This window comes from Anser brachyrhynchus, assembly GCF_964034855.1.
Source record: "Anser brachyrhynchus genome assembly, chromosome: 1".
Classification (NCBI taxonomy): Eukaryota; Metazoa; Chordata; class Aves; order Anseriformes; family Anatidae; genus Anser; species Anser brachyrhynchus.
This window is the reverse complement of record NC_137694.1, coordinates 54,195,721-54,218,247: the sequence shown is the minus strand read 5'-3', so window position 1 is coordinate 54,218,247 and position 22,527 is coordinate 54,195,721. Positions and strand designations below refer to the sequence as shown.

At 42.2% G+C, this 22,527-nt stretch overlaps 1 protein-coding gene across 3 annotated transcripts in view; it reads right to left on the bottom strand.

Moving 5' to 3' along the window:
* Positions 1–22,527, bottom strand: part of MRTFA (myocardin related transcription factor A) — a 97,720-nt gene that overhangs the window by 69,205 nt on the left and 5,988 nt on the right. For 2 of the 3 annotated variants that reach the window (XM_080575395.1, XM_080575396.1), the window contains exons 2-3: positions 20,803–20,866; positions 10,017–10,278 (exon numbers count right to left, since the gene is read on the bottom strand). In XM_080575395.1, coding sequence (XP_080431521.1) covers positions 10,017–10,278; positions 20,803–20,866 — 326 coding nt within the window. Of the gene's footprint in view, positions 1–10,016; positions 10,279–20,802; positions 20,867–22,527 lie in introns of those variants that run through there. The other variant, XM_080575397.1, reaches the window with a different exon arrangement.

The window sequence follows — 22,527 nt, the reverse complement described above, 5'->3', positions numbered from 1 at the left end:
AAAAAAAAAAAAATTGAAAAAATCCACGAAGGCCTATCAACTTTAACCTCATTCAAAACTTGCAAGAAATTCTCATCCTCATATGACGAAAACCGTGCCTACTGAGAAAGCTCAGTTTTTCAACATGCAGTTCTCTGCTTATTCACAACAGGCAAGTTGGAACAGCCCAGAATCAAATTACTGCTAGGAGAAAAATGAATACTCCAAGGGGAACGCAAGATGTGTAGTTTGCAGAAGTAAGGTCCGCCCCTTGATGCTCTGTAAGCGAGAGGAAGGGGGGAGGAAGGGGTCGGATATAAGAACTGGCAGTTTTTTTTCCTTTTAAAAGAGAAGGATGACGTCTTGGGTAGACTTTCAAATCCCCTAAGGGGCTCTGCTGATGAAGCAACTTCATTCCAAGGACAAGGAGACCCAGTGTTAACATAAACACGCAGTCATCCTCAGCTTAGAAACAACATGGCCAAAAACATATACATCCTGCCTGTAGATCAGCCACTTTTTGCGAATCTTCACCAGTCATTTGTCTTGTTAATTGTTTTGTTTCCCCTAGCCCTATCAAACCCCATTGCTGGGCACTAAATCTGAGCTACTGTAACAAAGGACTGGAAGTTCTTCCAAATAGATGGTAGCGTCTGTTTCTTAAAAAAACAAACATACAAACAAAAACAAAACACCCTTTCTCCATACTTTTCCCATTATGGACCACAGCCTCCTTCCAACCTGTCCGCAGGTTAAAAAAAAGTTACGCTGTTTCCCACATTCAGATTCAAAAGGCTTGGGATATTGGATAAAACTTTCATAGTCAAATATTTCTTGAGATTAACAGATTAAGAAAATAGAACTAAGTCCTTCCTCACTAGATGATTCTAGCTCCCAACAGAAAGGAAATTCAATTTCAGTCTCTGAAGAGTCCCAAGTAATTTGCCCAAAAGATAATTTAATTATCTTAAACTAATTCCAACACCTCTCTCCCCAGAGCAGCTTTCCCTGATTCCCCACCAATCCCAAGATTCATTGTCACTTCTCGTTAGGTCACCTGCGAGTAAGTAACTGCATATTACTTGCATCAAGCCCAAAAATGTATTACGCCCTGCATCATAGATAGACCAATTTTCAGATTTAAAATCCTTTGGAGCAAGTCAGAATCCCTCTCCCATCACATCAGTACTCATGAAAGTCAGGAACTGGGTGTGCAAAATGGCTTTTGCACTGATTTCTGAGCCCTCCAAGCTTAAGTCCCATCGGGGCTTCTCTAATACTCGGATGCAATAACTCCCCAGCAGCTGCTCAACAGCTGAGAGAGAAGAACACGGCAGGTTTTAGCACCACATCTTCCTTCCCCTCCACAAACACATCTGGGGCTTCAAAGGAGGCAGCAGAAACTCATTTGGGGACTTTAAACAACACAGGAAAATCCCTTGCCGTGATGATATTGTAGTATTAATCTGATTTCCATACTCCTTACATCAATAACGTGCTGTGAAAGGACAAAAATCTGCTCATTTGGCCTTCTGTCATAGTCAAACGCTACCTATGTGGTTTTGGATTCACAACCAGACTATGAATAAATTGCCTGCCTAAATGTTAATTGTCCTTATGGAAAGGATCTGCAATGGAAAACCGTATCCTGAGAATTTAGGAAACATCACCAAAATGAGTCATTTCAACACCTATCATGAATATCTACATTCATCAAAAACGAGGGGAACTGCCAATGTTCAGCAAATGCATGCTTATTTTTCTGGCGACACATGGAAATACAAAGGGAAGCGGTGTGAGCAAAGAGGAAAGGCACTCTTTGCTAGTGCCCAGGAGCATCACGTAGCTCCCTGAAGAAGGCGTGGATGCACTCTCGGTGACTATGGACAGACAGAAGAAATTTAAGGCATTAGGCAGGACAAACCAAAACAACGTGACTGTACAGAAAGAAGCAAACAAGAAGCGACAAAAAAAGCAGACTTTTTAATGCATAAAGCAAGAGAAAGCGTGTGACAAGTCTCCACGGATGAGTAAATGTGTCATGTCGTTGCTGGAGAGCAGCTAACTCACTTCAGATGGCATCGTATGCACACCCCACTGAGAACAAGGAGTTTGCCTTGCTACGAAGAAACCCCTGCATTGGCCTGGAACCTCAAGCTGCATTACTGCAGTACAGAACACAAAAGTAAATTTACACAGATCATTGAATATTAATAATATTAGCAGAATGGCAGGGCGTTGGTTTGTTTTGTTTTAAAATTCAGAGGTAACAGGAACTATTGTAAGCCCACACGACTGGATATTGCTTATCTGACCAGCAGCGAAGATGAAGATTGCACTACCTTATGCCTTCAGCCAGAGATTTCTTCACTATACCTTGTGGTAACACACTGATTGTAGAGGACAGCTGCAGTCTGCAGAACTAGCCGATAGCATCCTAATATACATAAGTTATAGAAAGCTTGACATTTTTCATAAGGAAAGCTACACATTACAGAAACAGGCCATCACCCAAAGCTATGATTAGTTTGCCAAGTACTAGCAGCGTGTGACTGTTGTGAAATTATGAAAGTCTTACTTGTGTGAAGCAGCCACTTGCTATTTAAGTAGGGCAGAGTCCTGCAGAACAGCGTTCTCCCTTTACAGAATCAGACCTCCTTTCCCCATTACTACCCCTAAAACAGCAAAACCCAAAATACCTTATTTACATAAACAAACCAACTGCCCAGATCTCGATCTGACTTGTTCAGCAAACAGTTTAAATTCTTCCAAAAGCAGTATTTTATTAAATAACTATTAAATTCTATGTCTACGTATTCATCCATCAGCCCTCAACCTTGAAACCTCAAAGGCAAACTGGAGCAAGAGAGAAACTGGAAAGGAGAAACAGAAGAGAGGGATATTACAAGCCAGTGATGGGAATGGCATTATAATCATGTTAACTTGATGGGGAGCAAACAAAAACTGTGTTGAGAGCTAACTTGTTAAAGCTACCACATTAAAGCTGCCTTTGGCATTACTCCCTCCAGCTCAACTATTCCCCCATCGCTATTTAAAAGTTTGTTTGTTTTAAATATTTTAAGAGATTACCACTTCTCAGTCGTTTAGTAGCTCCCATCAGTAACAGGCCAGTCATTTCCATCATGCTCTGAATCTCATAGCTCTATCAGAAATTTTCAGACAGCATACTAAATTTATAGTCCCCTGGGACATAAAGTCTCTTAGCACAAATCTATCCAAGATAGACTGGTTGTTTTTATTCTAACAAGCATTCCTCTTACTCACACTAAAGAGAAAACAGGCAGCCTCGTTGGAATGTGTGTGAAGGACAGATCAGAGAAAGCTATATATTTCCTGTCTTGGTCCTTTTGTTACAATACAGACTTAAGCATCTTCATCACACACAAATTCTGGATGAGGCAGAAACCATCACTTGGTAATTAACTGCAACTAAGTCACACTATTCCAGAAATCCTCCACGCAGCAGAACAGAAAAGAAAATTGAGCAAATAATTTCAGAATGATTTTGTCAGCACAGAGAAAAAAAAAAGGGTTTTCAGGAATAAAATACAACGCTTGTTGATAAACACAGACGCCCACCTTCAAGTCACAACATGCACTTTTTAAAAGGATAGCTTTATGTCATGATTTTATAAAAACATTGACAATGTTTTCTAAGTCACAGTAGCAAGAAGACAATTATATAAAGTTTGCAAAAACATCTTAAGTTATATTTAAAAATAATTTCTGAATCTGACTGCATTCAGTGTAACGACAATTCAGGATGGGAAAGGGCAAGAGGCAGGAGACAGGAACGCATACCCTAACAAAATAATTATAGGAGCAATCACCCACACAATTCTTTAAAGTAAAACCAGGTGCCCTGATACTCCTGTCTTTTCACAGTAAACGAACACAGGCACTAAATGAGCTCCTTAAAATCATTAAAAAAAAAAGTTCAACACTACAATTTGTAAGTGGGTATAATCTCCAGCAGTTTATGTGGCAATAATTAATCCCATGGTTCGTACAGGACTAGGTCTTCACAGCAATGGGAGTACCTTCAGATACATAAAGCACATGCCTGCTACATGACTTCAAGTCATACTGAAATTCCACACATTCCAGCTAGGCTCCTTACCCCCCAGTACACATGGTAGGTACTTTGTAGAAGGCAAGCATCCCAGATCAAGTAAACCCCCAAAAACTGACAAGCCGGTACAAGTTTTGTCCAAGCCTGTAATCATAAAATGCAACAGTTCATCTGAAAGAATGTTACCCAACCTTAAAGAAGCCTACAGTGAGAAGCAGCAGGGCAGTGGTAGACTTCTAACACAATGTTTTTCATGATCAGCGCAGAGAGATAACTATGAATTCACCTGGGGAAAACGGTTCAATAAGAGAAGGTCAATAAGCTAGGGAAGTAATCATAATTTCAAATGAAAGCTAAACAGAAGGACAATCTTGATTAGAAATGATCAAACTGCACAAGATTATATATTCATAGCGTGTTATGTTCTCTTTTTTTTTCTTTAACCACATTCATCAAAGCCTTGTTGTCAACCTTGCCCTAAGGGTTGGGAAAGCTTATCTTGGCATTTTACTACAGGTGACTTAAAAAAATAAAAAAAAATCAAGGTAACAGCTTCAAATGACTCCGTAATGACCTTTTTTGGCCTGTGTTACAAGAATGAGTCAGTCCTGGTAATCTCTCATCATTTAAGAAAGTTGCGGGATCAAGGCCATGATGAACATGGATTAAAAAAAAGAAGAAATGGAATGTGAAATTCAGCTAAAAAAAATTCACTGTGAGGCAAAAAGGCAAATTAAATAACTATACTTAAATACTCCATTAAGCTTAATGCCTGCATAGAACCTAGCAAAGGCGTCAAAACATTTTACTAACACCTTAACCCATTTGGTTTCCTTCCGCAGAAGTGTCAAAAAATTTATCTATTCGTTATGTTCCAGTCCTTCGCACACACGCTTAAAGGCTTTTGTCTCATTTTAATTTAGTATAATTTAATGACAACTATCCAGGCAACATGTTTGAAGTCTTTATACCCATCTAACCAGGGATCTACAAGGATAATGTGTAGCTGTGGTAAGAGCGAAGAACATGAAGTGGAGCCTGGGCCAGAAAAAACACAGAACAAACCAGAAGCCCCCCAGAAACAGCCTGTTGCCGCTCTCCAGTTTTCTACAAGCAGTCAGAAAGAAATTTGTTGTCCTAGGGCATGTGGCAGCATGTGTATACAGCACTGCACTCCCAGTTCTCCCATGGGATATACAATCCATGATGCTTTACATGCCAAAGAAATTTCTAATTTTACCTCAGCTAATAGCTTACATTCCGGAACCATTGCCCGAAGTAACAAATTCAGTGCAAATCCACGTAGTATTTTTCTACAGACATCTACAGATAAGAAAAACCTCCTGGAAGCAGAAGTTTCAGAAAGGGTTAAGCAGTAAAGCATAAGGAGTTAGTTGAGCTGTGAGTCAGCAATGCCTGTCTAGAACTGCAACCAGGAGACCCTTTGACACACATCGGCAGCTTCCAGCAAGCCTCTGGTTTTACCATCTCCTCCCCTCCTAGCAGCGCTCGTCCTGAGTCTTCCTCATACCTTGAATTTGGCAGATTGTCACAGGAGCAGTTTCACAGCACCAGATAGGCTTCTACAGCCACTCTGGATTGCTGAAATGTTTAAGCAGATTGCCATCTCGACTAACAGATCGTCTCTAAAGGTTATTTGAAGCCAAAGGCACAGCAACAAAGACGCGTCATATATAAAAAAAAAAAAAAAAGGAGCTTTAAGAAACTCAAGAGCTTTCAACAGGTGTGCAGCTTCTTCCCCAGAATAACTGAAAAGTTCCCATTTGGGAGAACAAGTTTATCGACTCAAAACACATCAGCTACGTTTCTCAACAACTTGCTAAACTGAGTCTCCTTTTATGCTACCACAGTTTGCAGACAACCATATTTCAACAGCACTTTTCAGTCCCATAATACCTGAATGAACATACACACAGGCAGCACATAACATAACATATAACACCCTCGTAGAAAAAAAGCATTGTATACATCTGGAGATAAGGTCAGGTAGTCTACATCAGGGACTTTGGACTTTATGCCTTGAGTGAAAAGCTGCACCTCCAGCAGTATAATTCCCACTATTGTGTTGAGCACTGATAAAGAATCAGCTCTGAAGAGACCCACCTAATGAGTCATTTCCGGGAATATCCTCATTTTCTCTGGCAAAAGCTATGTAGAGGTGCTCCGTTTCAGATACTTTTTAAATCCAACTGTATTTTACCTGTTCCAGTCAAGTAGATTGGCAGCCCCCAATGACAGAGCTTCAAGGTTGAGTCCATAAAAGTAACATTATTTTGACAGACAAAAACCATATATTTTCTGTAAAACATTCCCATCATACCATTTTTCAAATCTATTCAAACAACTGAATTGTACATAGTCTATTTTTTCTATAACAGAGATATTCTTTTCTCTGACCATAACAAATGCTGTTTTGTCCCATTTTTATCTATTCAAGGTGCTGCTACAAGGTTCATTTTCCTAACAAGGTACTCCTAGCAGTTCCAACACTAGCAACCCTTTCCTTGTGGCATCAAGAGTAAACTGTTTGTTCCCATTTCCGGACCCTTTATCATGGAGTCTCCCCTGATGCTCAATCTGCAGCTCTTATAATTGTAACAGCATAGGTTATGTCTCACTCACTACAAAGGGAAGAATCCTGCCTCCAGTAAATTCACAATGTCACCTTCAGTTGGCCAGCTGTCAGGTTTTGGAAACAAAAGACTTGTATGCTTTTCCCATTGTGCCTTCAAGCCCTCTACCATTTTCAAAACTATCTCATTTAGTTCTCATTAGAAATATCTCCTTGTCAGCATAACTATAAAATACCCATGCCTACCACTAGCTGAGATGTGCTGAGATCAGAGTCCACCATACTAACATTCCATTTCCTTCTCTTTTATTTTCTACTGACCTTTATCTCCATCCACTGTCTTTTATCTCATACTTAGAGGACTGCAAACATTAAGGATTATTAGCTTTTTGTTCTGTTTTGCAGATTCCAGCTTCTCCATTTTAAGGCCTTTAAAAGCAGCATCGCAGAAGGATGGCATAATCTATATGAACAAGAAAACTCTTTATCCTCTTAAAAATGATACTGCAGGTTGAAGCTAATTCTTCTAACTAGCAAAACCCTGATACGCTTTTCAGGGAAGGACACACTCAGGTTCTGCAGCTAAAGAACCAAGCCTGTCAAGTGAGGTATCTCTCCAATCCAAAATACTGTCCTACAGTTCATGGATTTAAAAATCACTTCAGCAGACACATTCAGTACTGGCTATAAAGCCAACCCAAGAGCTCCCCAGCATTTCCAATATGCTGCGACACACAACTCTGTATAATGCATATAATGCAACATATAACACCAGGCACTATAAGGCACCCAGGAGTCAACCATCCTGAAGTCGAGAGCATGTAAAGTTGGTAACAAGCAATTCACACTGCAACAATTGCATACAAAGCCCTTCATACTGCCAACAGCCACCAACACGTACCCCAGAGGGCAGGGTAACAGAAGACGACCAAAAGGAATTCACAGACAGAAGCCATCAGTTATCAAATGGTTTCACCAGTCAGTCACAGGATGGTATTGAATATGGAGAGTTTTGTGGCAGCCTGGTGATCTTGAGCTTCACACAGTTCACATTCTCCCAACACCAGAAAATGTCATCGAATCACAGTATCATTTAGGTTGGAAAAGATCTAAGACCATTAAGTCCAACCGTTAACCTAGCACTGCCACTAAACCATGCCCCTAAGCACCACATCTACACATCCTTTAAATACCTCCAGGGAGAGTGACTCAACCACTTCCCTGGGCAGCCTGCTCCAACGCTTCACAACCCTCCCAGTGAAGAAATTTTTCCTAATATCCAAACTAAACCTCACCTGGTGCAACTCAAGGCCATTTCCTCTTGTCCTATCGCTTGTTGCTTGAGAAAGAAAGACCAACTCCCACCCCACCACAAGCTCCTTTGAGATAGTTGTAAGAAAGCGGTAACATCTCCCCTGAGCCTCCTTTTCTCCAGGCTAAATAGCTCCAGTTCCCTCAGCTGCTCCTCCTCAGACTTGTTCTCTAGGCCCTTCACCAGCTTTGCTGCCCTTCTTTAGACATGCTCCAGCACCTCAATGTCCTTCTACTAGTGGGCCCAAAACCTTACACAGTATTCAAGGCACAGCCTTACCAAGTGACCCTACATTCTGCCACCCTACTGTCAGTCAGAAAACAGTTTGAGGGATTCATATGATAACTGTTCATAAACTACCTACAACTTGAGAAATGTGTGCTGGTCATTCTCACTCTAGGATTTAGAAGGCCAAGTGGGGTATTTCATTGTTAACTCTAGGTCTTGTCCCTCTTTTTAACAAGTCTGACAGAACTTCCTCCTCAAAAAACTGGCTGCTCGGGGCTTGGACTGGCGTACGCTTCGCTGGGTTAGAAACTGGCTGGATAGCCGGGCCCAGAGAGTTGTGGTGAATGGAGTCAAATCTGGTTGGAGGCCGGTCACTAGTGGTGTCCCCCAGGTCTCGGTACTGGGGCCGGTCCTCTTTAATATCTTTATCGATGATCTGGATGAGGGCGTCCAGTGCACCCTCAGTAAGTTTGCAGATGACACCAAGCTAAGTGCGTGTGTCGATCTGCTCGAGGGCAGGAAGGCTCTGCAGGAGGATCTGGATAGGCTGGAGCGATGGGCTGAGGCCAACTGTATGAAGTTCAACAAGGCCAAGTGCCGGGTCCTGCACCTGGGGCGCAACAACCCCAAGCAGCGCTACAGGCTGGGAGATGAGTGGCTGGAAAGCTGCCTGGCAGAGAAGGACCTGGGAGTACTGGTTGATAGTCGGCTGAATATGAGCCAGCAGTGTGCCCAGGTGGCCAAGAAGGCCAACAGCATCCTGGCCTGTATAAGAAGCAGTGTGGCCAGCAGGTCTAGGGAAGTGATTGTGCCCCTGTACTCGGCTCTGGTGAGGCCGCACCTTGAGTACTGTGTTCAGTTTTGGGCCCCTCGCTACAGGAAGGACATGGACGTGCTCGAGCGAGTCCAGAGAAGGGCGACCAAGCTGGTGAGGGGTCTGGAGAACAAGTCTTACGAGGAGCGGCGGAGGGAGCTGGGCTTGTTCAGCCTGGAGAAGAGGAGGCTCAGGGGCGACCTTATCGCTCTCTACAGTTACCTTAAAGGAGGCTGTAGAGAGGTGGGGGTTGGTCTGTTCTCCCACGTGCCTGGTGACAGGACGAGGGGGAATGGGCGAAAGTTGCGCCAGGGGAGGTTTAGGTTGGATGTTAGGAAGTACTTCTTTACCGAAAGGGTTATTAAGCATTGGAACGGGCTGCCCAGGGAGGTGGTGGAGTCACCATCCCTGGAGGTCTTTAAAAGACGTTTAGATGTAGAGCTTAGCGATATGGTTTAGTGGAGTACTTAGTGTTAGGTCGGAGGTTGGACTCGATGATCTTGAGGTCTCTTCCAACCTAGAAATCTGTGATACTGTGATACTGTAACTTTTCAGACATTTGCAGTGACAAAGATTATCCACCCCTGATAATGTACAGACCAAAGTGGCAAAGAAAAATTTACAGATCTTTGACGGCTGTAGTCAGAGGATGAGTTAACACTTCCTTTGATTGTCTCTTGGCCTTGCACAACTTTTAGTCACCACAAAGCACGTGGACATTTGGAAGTTGTTTCTGGTATTCACCTAAAACAACCTACCTGCGTTTATCACTAGGCTCTCTGGAACTTCTACAGCAACACCAGTCGCTCCCATCTAACAATGGGAATCGGTTTTGTCAACTCTAGATTATTAGTTCTTCAAGTGAATAAAATATTGTAAGAAGTACTAAGCAGCAGTGCTGCCACCAGAACACGTACCACATCAACACCGCGGTACTTCCCGTAAGCCGACCAGTGGACACATACTATATGAGACCCGAGTTCATGGTACCACTTACCATTCTTCCTTTCACTGAGCGGAGGAAGGTTGGGGTTTCGGCCATGATGGAGGCTGAGGGTCAGCTCGGGCTGCAAGGAGAGCTCCTGCAGCTCATTGGCAACAGCTTCGCTCTGAGGGCTGGGGGCCGCCGAAAGGGACACCAGCACCGGCTCATCGTCATTTTCGCCAGCCCCTCCTCCGTCCAGCCCATTTCCAGCAATGACGGAAGGGGGCAGGCACACCACACCGGAGAAATCCACTTTGGCTTTCGTGATGGCAACCTGCAAGACAAATAAATAAAAAATAATAATAAAAATAAATAAATCTCAGGAGTCTTAACCCATACCTCCAGTTCACTATGGCACCTCCATATCCTAGAGAAACAGGCTCCTTAGCATGGTGTTTGTGTTATCGTTCTCAACTGAGACACATCTAGTGATTGAAACTTGCTCAACTCACCAGCTGATAAACTTGCACATGCCTCCAACAGGGTCACCACAGAAACTACTGATAGAACTACAGATTATCATAATTTTCTTAAAAACTTAAGAGAAAGTGATCTCAGCTTTTGGTACTTCACGAAACAAATCTTGAGAAGACTAGAGCTGTAATCACCGCAGACTGTGTTGGTCACCATATTCCAGCTTCCAGCAAAGTCATCCTATTTAACATCTTGCTGAACTCCTGATTACTCTTTTTATACCAACAATGGTGTTTTAAGAGGACAACTGTCAATTTGAAATCCAGTCAGGTAAAGTAATCCTTCATACCGAACCTGGAAGGACAGCTGAGTACGAACGAGGATTTTTAAATAATCTAATTTGCATTTCAAAAAATAATTCTCTTGCCCTGTTCTTTCTTTCCCTTTCACTGCCAGTGACAATGAATGCAAGAAAAATATCATATATAAAGTACACAGAAAAGTTTTCCTGTCTAAAGCCTTGTCTACTGTAACTAAAGTGTGCAATATATAAGGGGGTTTAATGATTAAACTAACAAGTTGATCTCATTTTTTTGTATTTCCATAGTTCTTTAAAGAATTATTTAAAAGCCAACATTATGTTGAAATTAAAATTCTTTTATGTCCAGTAATTTAAACAGAAACAAACCAGCTGGAAGCCTCCAATGGAATGGTTAGTGCGTTAACATTTAAACAGTAACAGGGAGTTCACGAGGACAATCATATTTGGGTTTGATTAATGAAGATGAAAGGTTCCTGCTTCTCAGTATGCTGCTTCTTCACCCAGCCAAAACTCAGAAGACTACCACTACCAACTCCGCTGCACCACAGGCACGTAAGAAGCAAAAAACTCTCCCAGAGGCTAACCTTCAGCTTCAAGAAGACGGAGGTAGAGCTAGCTGCAAAGCAGCAAAGTGAAAAACAGCTGGTAATCTTCCAGAAATCAATCAGAATGTACAGACTTGGACAAATACCTTTAACAATACAATTTTTTTTATTAAGAACTCTCCACTTAACACCCATAGTTAACCTGAATGTGTGAGACAACATTCAGCACATTAATAGCTGATAAAGTAGTTCAAATAGTCATTTTCCCTGCTTTCATTTCAGTTTCATACTTCATTTGATTAGTTATGTTTGCTCTGTAATGCACAGATCAGGATAAGCGGCAGTACATTTGTCTCAAAAACTTGTTCAGTATATACTGAATGCGAGAGTAAGAATTACTGGTACCAAATACATGCTATTTCATCCCTGCTGTCACACATTCAGTCCCAGGATCCCGTGTCACTATCTGAGGAAAAGCAGGGAAAAGCATGGAGGAGAAAAAAAAAGAAAACAAAAGCCACTAACCGAAGCTGGTGCTTGTTAAAACAAAACAAATGAGACTGAGCCAAAGCTTACTGCCATACAAAGTATTTGCTTTTCTTCAGTTACAATTTGGCTAGAATGCGCCTGCCTCCTCCTTGATATATTTCCTGTCCAAGGCAAATACTGCTTGCATCCATTTGAGAGCAAATTTTAATGGTAATCTGCAACAAGAAAAAAAAATGGGATTGTGCCCTTCTCTTCACAACAGATACAAAAAGCCTGGAAACACACGCCCTTAAAACACAGATTTTGAGTAACAGTTTGGTAAGCTACAGTAATCCTTTCAAGGGCTGGAAAGAGTCAAATAGTGGCCAATATGCTTGGCCCCAGGCCCTGTCCCTGCAGTGATGGGAGGCCTGGGGAAAGGGGCTAAAAGGAAGAGCATGTGCTCAGATAGGGGGCTGGCTGGTAAGGACAACATCCACCCAGCTTATGGGGGCTAAAGCCTATTTGTTTTCTCAAAGGAGATGCACTGGAGACATTACACTTTGCCTGGTACCAAATGAGTTGGGTCAGATCACGCAGGAGGACAAATGGAAGCAGGTCTGAACCCCCAGACAGGTGACAGGCATCTAACACCTACCCAGCAAGGATTTAGGATGGCAGGAGGCTCAACCGCCACCACAATCCATCCCAGAAAAGAAAAAGAGTCCCTTCTTCAAAAAGAACTTCAAATGGCTCAAATACGTAAGAACTGCCTCAGCTAGGAAAATAGGAAATGTACTTAGGAACTTGTAACACGTTGGATTTTCTGTTTAACAGGAATTTGCATGAAGTAGGACAATCACATTTCAAACACCATTTTAACAACAGTGTTGTAAAGCAGAATCTATGTTCCTGATCTAGGTATATCCACATTAGCCAGTGCACTGAACCCTACATCCTGTACGTAAAAGCACAGTACCAAGCTACAGTAAAAGCGGCCTAGCCTGGCCCAGCCACAACGAACAGGTCAGGAGGTCAAAGCCTGCGTGTCAGTTTGATATGCAACTCTGAGCAATACCAAACCAACTGGTGTTAATTGATACTGGGATTATAAAGAGAGTTCCTCTAGCAAATTGGTCAAGAGAACTTCGGCACAGGCCTCGGATTATCACTGGGGTTGATGCTTGCAGGTTGAAAACTTGCAGGTTTCCTAACTGATGCAGAAGATGCCACAGACAGAAGGTATCTGCTTAATCCTAGCTAGCATGTCATTCAGTATCTGTCCACATCAAGGGTAACAAAGCTTAAGCAACTCCTGCCACCCCCTGCCTGAACAGTCATTCTTCCCCTTTCACCACGTCCTCTGTTGTGCCAGCAGAGCTGCTTGTATACAGCCACACTGCGAACCGTTACCAGAAAGCTGATTTGGCTGAAATGTCATTTTTCCTGGGTCGTATTTCAGCTGGATCAATTCCTCCATACAAACCACAGTAGCATCAGCACAATACAGGGAAACACTGCCACGAAATGCAAAAAAAACACAGTCTCACTGTGCATCTCAGCCAACGTGGATAACAATTCTATTACTCCAACTAGTGCTGCAGCTCAAATGAAACTAAACTGGAATAAATCATTAAATGCGTTTAGAAATCCTGCATCCTCCTTCCTCTACATCCCCTCCCATTTCCCACTGAGAAATCCAGGTGGAAAAGCCATCCTTTTGGTTCTCTCCAGATAAATTAGGTCCCCAGTACAGTTTGCCATGCAGCCACTCCAACATTTGTGCCAGCACAACACAGGGAACAGATCCTGTTTGCACCATTAATACTTCCCAACAACTGGCCACTACGTAACGGAAAGAGAACTTTTTTCAGAGCAATGCCAAGTTTTAATAAAATGCAAAAAATCCCCACTAAAAAAATGCATCCGGTCCACCAGACTACAGTAAAAGCTATAATTAGATGGGTTTGATTTTGGTATTTTCAATTAAAAGTCAGATAAGGGTATACAGGGATTAAGACGACGCTTTGAGGATTTATAGTCATCCATGCGACGTTATTTGGAAATCACAGATCTCCTGTGAAAGACATGGAATCCTCTTCTGTAACCAACAGTGGGGCTGCATTTAGTCTTCCCAGACAGTCACACCACTCTGACTGTCACTGCAGAATGATCAGTTGCACCCATTAATATTTAGAACCCTATTAAAATTTTGCAATGTTTGTTTGCCTGTCAGTTTTGAACAGACCAGAAAGGTTCCCATAAAGAAATGTACCATACCATGAAGATCTTTAAGTGAGTCACGCAGAAGCTGATGGGCAGCCTTCAGAGTAAACACTCTGCAACTCCACAAGGGTTTCAGGGGTGAGTGCCCTCAAGGATTTGTATCTATTGCTAGCCAGATAAAAGCTTCCTACCATGGCATTTCTGTGCTTTTGGCTCAGCTGCTTCTGGGACATAAGAGGCTGTGATCCCACAGACGTTCCACAGCAGTAACACCAACTTCAGCATCCTTTGAGCCTTCCACTGTCCAGCTGCTCATTTCTGTCCCTATGCTACCGCTTTTCCAATTGGGGAATCAATTCAGTTTTTAAAAAAAAAGTCCTGGGTTATTCAGAAGAATCAGTTCTCCGTTGCCAACTACGCACCCAGTTGTACCACCGCGATGCAGGGGCAGCAGTGAGCTCTCAGGAGCCAGCAGCGCTCAAATGACATTGCCATAAACCACGCCACCATCGCCTCACACAGCAATGGAGCACGGCACTAGGAAGATGGAGCTACCCAAAAGAGACATTAGACACTGCTTCGAAATACATAAATAAGCTTCACCCCTTTCTGACTCCTGGAGGCATCTAACAAACTTCAATTTCAGCCAGACAACCATGGCAGAGTCATTTTTGAGCAAGTTATAAAACAAACCAACAAAACCATATCACAGAATGGCTTGTTTTTCAAGGGACCTCAAAGATCACCCGCTCTCACCCTCCTTGCCACAGGGAAGGATGCCAGCCAGTAGATCAGGTTGCCCAGGGCTTCATCCAACCTGGCCTTGAATACCTCCAGGTTGCACCTCCAGTGCAGCTCCTTGCACTTAGAGTTGTTGAACCTCATTTGGTTCACATTGGCCCACTTTTCAATATATATCCAATTACGACTGGATATATATTGGAATATATATCGGATCCAATATATCCAAATATCCAATATTGGATCTATATTGGAAAAAGATTATCAAATCTGAAAACTATAAAGATTAAATGCTCTTTTTAGGTGCATCCTCTTGCCATCCCAACACCATTATCACAGTAAACGCATGGTAAATCTGACTGGCTTACTCCTTGGTGAAAAAGTACTCTACTTTGCATTTACCACGTTACAAATGTACTTACAGAAACTTCTCGTAGAGCTGCTCACCCAGAATCCCTGAAGGATAGCTCAAAGCCAACGAGGTGAAAAGGCAACACAGACAGACACGTGCAGTACTGAAACCTGTCTCACCTGCGGTAAGCTCCTTCATGGAGCTAAGTGAAAAGACTGGGGGGGTAGCAGGATTGAGAATTAGGATTAGTTGCCCACCTTTTTAGCTCCATTAATCATCCCACCATGACGCCAGACAAGCACCAATGTCAGCACAAGGAAGCAACAAAAGCATTCATCCAAGACCGCCCCTTTTGGCGAGAGATAAGCTTAGATCAACTGAGCTTTATCGCAAGACCACATCCTCTGGTTAGAGGCTAAATTGGTATTGCCTACAAAAGAAACAGTCCAGCCTGCTCTTTCCTCACCTCCTGTGGGCCAGCACAGGCTGAGCCAGATCAAGGAACTGATCCGGGCTATATCTGACCTGGTCACACACACACAGATTGCTAGTTTTAATTTGCATCAGTTCCTGATCTGGTTTGCAACTCAGCCACACAAACACTTGGGCTAGCACGAGGGAGACAGGTACAAAGAAATAAAAAAGATATCAGGAGGGCTTCTTAGGGTAGTAGTGTCCCATTAAGGTGTTGATATATGGTTTACCTATCCAACATTCGTGTTGGACATGGACACATGCTCTAGGTCTTCCTGCACCAGACTTTGCTTGACTTTAGCAATATTCATACGATCATGGTATAATTAAGTTCTTTGTATTGGGTATTTAAATGAACCAAAGAACAGTACCACCTTCCCTAATATCAAGCCTCAATGACCAGAGTAAAACCTCTTAAAAAGAAGGAATTAAAAAAAAGTAAATATCAAAGAGGCACAGAAAAAGAGGAAAATGCACATCAAAATTCCCAAATCAAGCAAGGACACCTCTATAAACAGCCTTCCCTCGTTTGCATTTTGGGGGCCAGGTTGCCGGGGTAATGCCAATTTCCTACCAATTTAAGAATTGCTAAGCAACCTCCAGCAGTTACCAGCAACAGCATGTGTGTGCAGCTGCGCTATTTTGAGAAGACAGGTTTTTCTACTTTAAAGTTAAGAGCACCCTTCTGTTAAATAACCATGCCAGCTGAGGTCGTCTGGCCAACAGAAGAGGCAATCTGGGGCAAAGTGGCTTTAAGTGGATCATCTTTGAAATGAACAGGAAGAGAGGAAGACAATGGTAAGTCATGCCCAAAGGCAACCATTTCCCCCCAGGTCATCACAAATCAAAAGAACAACTCAGGACAACTCAAGTTTGCAGCAGATGGAAGCCGCAGCATCACATTAGCTTGAGAGGTTGTAAGGAGAGAGGTTGTAAGGATCAGAGTGAAACCACAGTTAGATATTCCTTTTCTCTTCAGATATCAAAGAAAACTCAGAAAACTCACCAACAGGAGAACCTTAAAGGTTGCATAAAAAAAAAAGTTTCCTGTCTGTAAGCTGAACCTGTGCAACAAATATTGACAGAATTACTCCTCCACTTAACTGAGAGATGAACTGATGGCTCTGTCCCTGAAGTCTATACAGCACAGTAAACAGCAATGTGAGTGTCACAAAGACTATATGCAGACAATGCATCAGTGTGTTCCTAAGGAACCTTAAGTTAAGGAGCAAAACTGCACAGACCACTAAAGACAGATGACCTTACATTACGGTCTTTTAATTTAATGCATATACTGCACATGATTTGTCTTCTGCAAAATGGATCGGGCAGCTTACTTCACTTTCACAGTAATCAGGATGGAGGGAGGCAGCAACAGGCAAAATAAATGAATTTCTTCTGGTTTAGAACCAGTGAATTGAACACATAAGCTGTCCAGTTTGCCATTATCGCAAGCTACTATCCTACGACGTCTCTTCTAAAAATCCAGTGTTTGCATCACTTGAACAAAGATGCTGGTAAGAAACAGATGGGTACAACTTCTTGAGCCAGAGAACCTGAATCTGTGTGCGTACAGTGCCGGTAACATTCCAGTACGTGCGGCCATCTCTGAAGCATCCCCAGAAGTCTCTCCACTACTGCCTCCAGCAAATCCATCAGCACAAGAGTCAGAAGGCATGCTCGGGCCAGCAAGAAAATAACAAGAAATCTTATCAGACAAAAGGCATGAGCATCTGTATAGAGATGTTAGGACTTGAAGGGAAAAAGTTCCAAAGAACACATCTAACGCCAAGCACTCAACACCATTAATTTCTGCTGTTGAGAAGTCCACGTAGACAAATACAGCCTCCCACGTGACTTTAAAGACCACTCATCAAGGGCCATATTTCTCATGCTGTAAGTTTTTTTCTTCATGAGATACTAGCAGTCATTTTACTCAGGCCAGAAGTGATAGAAAGCCTTTAAGAGGTTTTGAAAAACCTTTTAAAAATATCCATTTCTTAAAACCACAAATTGCAGGCCAAGAAATGTAGTTTTGCATTCCAGATATTTAAGAAATACTTTTCATGATTCGATATACATTTGGAGGAACTTTGTGGCTTTCAAGCTCGTGAAACTCTGGGTACACAAAGGAACAGATAATATCAGAACTAGTTCTCAGAATAACAATGATATTTATAATGATATTTATGATTGCTTATAATAAACAATCCTTGCTCAAAAAAAGTGAACTCTCCACATATTTCTGAAGTTCTTAATTAAGCCCAAAGCATGAATGAGGCAGACACCCTTCTAATTTCAAGGGACATTGAGCTCTGAACCAGAGAAATACTTTACAGACATATAATTCTATCATACCTCACAGTGTGTTGAATTAATCACTTGGTTGGTGAGATTAAAGATAGCTACTGAAGAAATAATAATTTTCACTGACGTTCAAAGAACAAAAGGAAGCAAAAAAGACACAATGTTCGGTTCTCCTGTGGCTGTGGGTATACTGGTATATTTTAGGCCTTTGACATGATATAGCTCAACTTTATAGCTCAAAGGAGAACCCAGCCTCCTCCTACTGAGCTGTTCTGCTGCTTCTCTTTTGAGGGTGTACAAAAGATTAGACAGAGAGGCTCAGGTCAGACAACTAACTGCAAAAAACTAGAAACCATTTTGTACAAGAATCAGTTAGCTCCATGGATCTGCCCTTTGGCTGCACAATCGCTAGCTCTGATGCAAAGGAAAAAGCAGGAGAGCACAGCTGCCTGGAGGTTTGACCAGCCTTTGCAACAGCAGCTCGCTGAAAGATCAGCTTCACTGCAATGTCAAAGAGCACACTTAAACATCCAGCGGCAGTGCCAACTTAAGCAGTCTGCTACACATTCCCACTCTCATACCTTCCTCATTGTGAAACTAGCATAAATCTTACGGAGACAACATGTACTGGAGCAGATGAAAAATAATCTAGCAAAAACCACTTCTTTCCAGGAGGATCTGTTCCCCAGAGTGGCTCACCATGGCCACAAAAAAAGCTATGCCAGCAAAACAGAGGGAGCAGCGAAAGGGAGCAAGCTGTTTAAAGGTTGCACTGGTGCCAAAGAAATGCATGATGAACTATAGTGTATTTAGAGCAGGATTGCTCTATGCCTGTTTTTCACCACCTTCTGTCCGACTTCCTTGCAATTGTCATCTGGTGCATTTTTTAAAGTTTCCTGCATGCAGGAGGCAAAGCATTCTTTCCCCCCCCCCATAGGGGCAAGCAGATGAAGCAATGGATTCGATTCAGCCAGCACTAAAGGCATGTGGCAACAGATGCCAACAATCAATGGCAGCAAGGAGGCTGCAGCAAACTAGAAAAGGGAATGCTGATGATCTGCAGCCAGATGTGAGCTTCAGCTCAGGAATTCATAGCAGGAAAACTGAGGGGATGAGGAAGAACGAAGGAGTTCACGTTGAAGGGCAGATCTGGAAGAAAAAGTCCTTGGACAACAGGAGAGTGGAAATAAAACTTCCCAAGAAACAATATGCTTTCAACCAGAAGATTTGAACTTTGGGACAGGGACTGAAGTATCTAGGGCATAGCAGAGCAGTGACTTGGGCTAGGAAGGTGACAACTCGGGGAACTAATGTAGCCTTTAAAAAAATGTTAAGGGAAAAAAAAAGGAAAAGAATGGTGTCACAGCACAAGTATTCATGTCAGCACAAAGCAGCAGACAACTGCAGAACTTAAAACTATCTGAAGAAGTTTATGGTTAGATTTTTTTTTTTTTTTAGCATCTCACTTGTGTGAGTAAAGGGGTGGTTTTACATTTTGCCTAATTCAGCGTGATCATGGGTTATGATTTAGAATACATATATGGACCTCCATTCTCTCCTCTCACCTCAATTTTACATTAAATTCTCGCCTTCTGTGCTTCAAATCCAGTGACTGCTGCCACAGAGCAAGTCAGCTCAGCACACTGTTTCTTGATGGAAAGCTACACCTTGAAAAATGCTTGTTGTCCAAATCATGCTAACTGTCCGAAACCTACGACTACAGATTCATTAGACAGGGTACCAAAAAAACAGAGGAATGGGGCCCACTGAAAAGTGGCAGCTTTCAGTTACCCCATGTTAGGTCTAGCGTGAAACCAAAGCTTGAAACAGAGACTGCAAGAAGTTTTCTGATCCCAGCCGCATTCTTTAGTCATGACAGTATGAGGCTGTCTACAAACATTAGACCAATCTGAATTGACCTTGCTTCTCCTCCCCATCAATAGACACTGGGTGTGGAAACCAAATTTCTCTGAATTTACTGGCACCTCCCAACACAGCTAGTGGCATGACATTCGTTTAAGTGGAAGCCCAGCAATTGAGACTGAGTTACCAGATCTTCTGTTCCCTTTTTCCCCTGTGAGAGCCGACTTTCCACCCCCCTAGAATTCCCCACTACTGAAAAACAGGTAAGAATTTTCTTCAGTGATTCATACAGAAGCACGTATCAATACTACTGCCTTGTCTAAGCTAAACAGTTTATTGAAAAGTATTAAGCACTCAAGAGGTGCTTCCTGACATGTAAATCTAATGAATGTGGGTAACGTGGCAGGGTGATGGTGATGGGGAATACTGCTACTGCTGCTGTACTTTGCCAATTCAAAGAATAACAAACTCAACCTCCAGTATGGAAAAAAACAGGCCAACATATTCTTGCTTTGAAGCAACAATACTAAGAGCCAGCACAGGAAGGACAGCTGAAACAGGACTTGAGTTCTGGTGCTGGAGTAGATTAAAACGTTTTTCTATTCTTCACTGTAAGACGCAGCCTGGGACTACAAATAATGTCTGAATATATCTTCTTCTCTTTTGGGCACTACTGTATCATGGTAATCTCAGTTACATCTTGGCAGACATTACAGTTTTACTGTATGTAAAACAATTGCAATTGCCTGCCCTTATATACTTGAATAAATCAGGCTAGCTATACAAGTATCATAAAAAAACATGCAGGCAAAACACTGAGAGAAGTTTGCAACGCAGCACAAGCTAACTTGTGACAAACTTGACTAATTGCTAGGCAATAATGAAAAGGGCACAAGAGTACATTTACGCTCTACGCTACCAAGTCCTTACCCGACTGCTGTCACACCTCCTACCAGTACCACTGCAAAACGCCCTCCCTTCAGTCTGCTACTAACCCTCATGTTTAGTGACCACAAGTGATTTTCAGTTCAGCACATACGAACAAAAGGTGCAGAGTGAAGATAGCAAAGAGAACACAATACATACCTTACTCACAGTTCCCACGGACAAACCCAGCTCACTTCCATGCCAGCAGCTCTCTCCCCAGTCACTGAAAGGGAAAAGAGGACACATGCTCAGGGATCTTCAAAAAAACAACCATCACAGCCCATTCTCTCCTTTAAGAGTAAAGGAGCAAGTCCTACATCTAGGTTTCCTTTTTTTTTCATTATCTTTAATTACTTTGGCACACACGACGGAAGTTGGACTGAAAATGAAGACTGCCACGCTGGAATATACATACCCACGCCACTTCCAGGGCAGAACTTTTACTTTAGGACTATTGCTTTGGCAGTTCTGAAGAATGCATTGTTTGAGATTTACCAAGCCAGGATACTCACCAAATGATACACTCAATCTTACCGTCCTTGTACTGAAATAATTCTTAAACATTAGATGGTAGAAGTTGGAGACTGTTATGACTAGTTTATTACACCATGTTATCCATCCAAAGAAAAACAGGGACAGGTTTAAAAAAAAGTACACTGATTTGCCAAGACTGCAATGGGAATCTTATAGGAGGGAGGTGGGGAGAGCGAGCCATGCCCCACACTTTAAAAATCCTAAGTGCATTGGAGTAACACAACCATTTCTCTTTGTAATACAGTTTTAACACATGTGCACAGCTGTATTTGACTAGAAAATAATTACTTCAGAGGCTCTGGAAAACCTCTCTCAAACAGCAATATAAAGGGTCGGAAGTTGATTTGTAGCTGTCACACTTTTACTCCTACTTCCGTAGGCCACGTTCAAAGAACAAATCACGTGAAGGTTTTAATACAAAAATTTCCATTCCATTTTCTCTTCTGGGTTTTTCAGACTCTAGGGCCTCCTAGACACCAGCAGCACCCTACGGGCACACAGAAGTACCGCTGGGATGCTACGATATCCTGTCAATAAGAGGAAAAACGAAACCCAGGAACCTCCCCAAATATAAACTTGAGAATGAATGGGCTTAGGACACAAGTGTTAACACAGCCAGAGTGAATAAAGTGGGGGGGAGAGGGAGAGCTGTATATGACACCAACATCTGACAGGATGACACCAATTACACCAATTAGACCGAGGAAAGAATGACCATAGATGCTCAGATAGTCAGAGTATCACAAAATTGAAGGAGCTCACTGATACAGGTAACAAATTGCACATCCACTTGGTCAACCCTCATCCAATTAACAACCTGCAGGAGAAGGGATTTACGATACTGATACAAATAAACGAAAGGAAAGATGCTACAATGTCAGAAGCTTCCCTTACAGTCCTTTTCACAGAGACAGTTTTAACTTTTCCTTGAATAAAACGTATCAGCACTACATTTATCATGGCTTTGACATAGAACCAACAAGTCATCCTGCCACCTCTTACAGTACTCATCAACGAGGCCATGTTTAGAATTACTTACTTACAACCACTTAATTTAACGAGGGAACCCGTAACAAGAGTAATATTTCTTTTTAAATAAAGCAGCCAAACTGATATAACTGTAATTAAGATATAATAATAATAAAAGGATAAAAACCACATACATATTACACTGTACTTTTTCTAAAAACAGAATTGTGAATCTTAGATTGCCTAAAAGGTAAGGACAAAAATGCCTTGGTTTTAAAGCCTCAGGAAGTCAACGGAAGTCTTCTACAAGGATAGTAAACCTGATGAAAAAACGTTTTTTCACGTAATTTCATAAAATAATTTTGCTGAAGCATTCTTCTG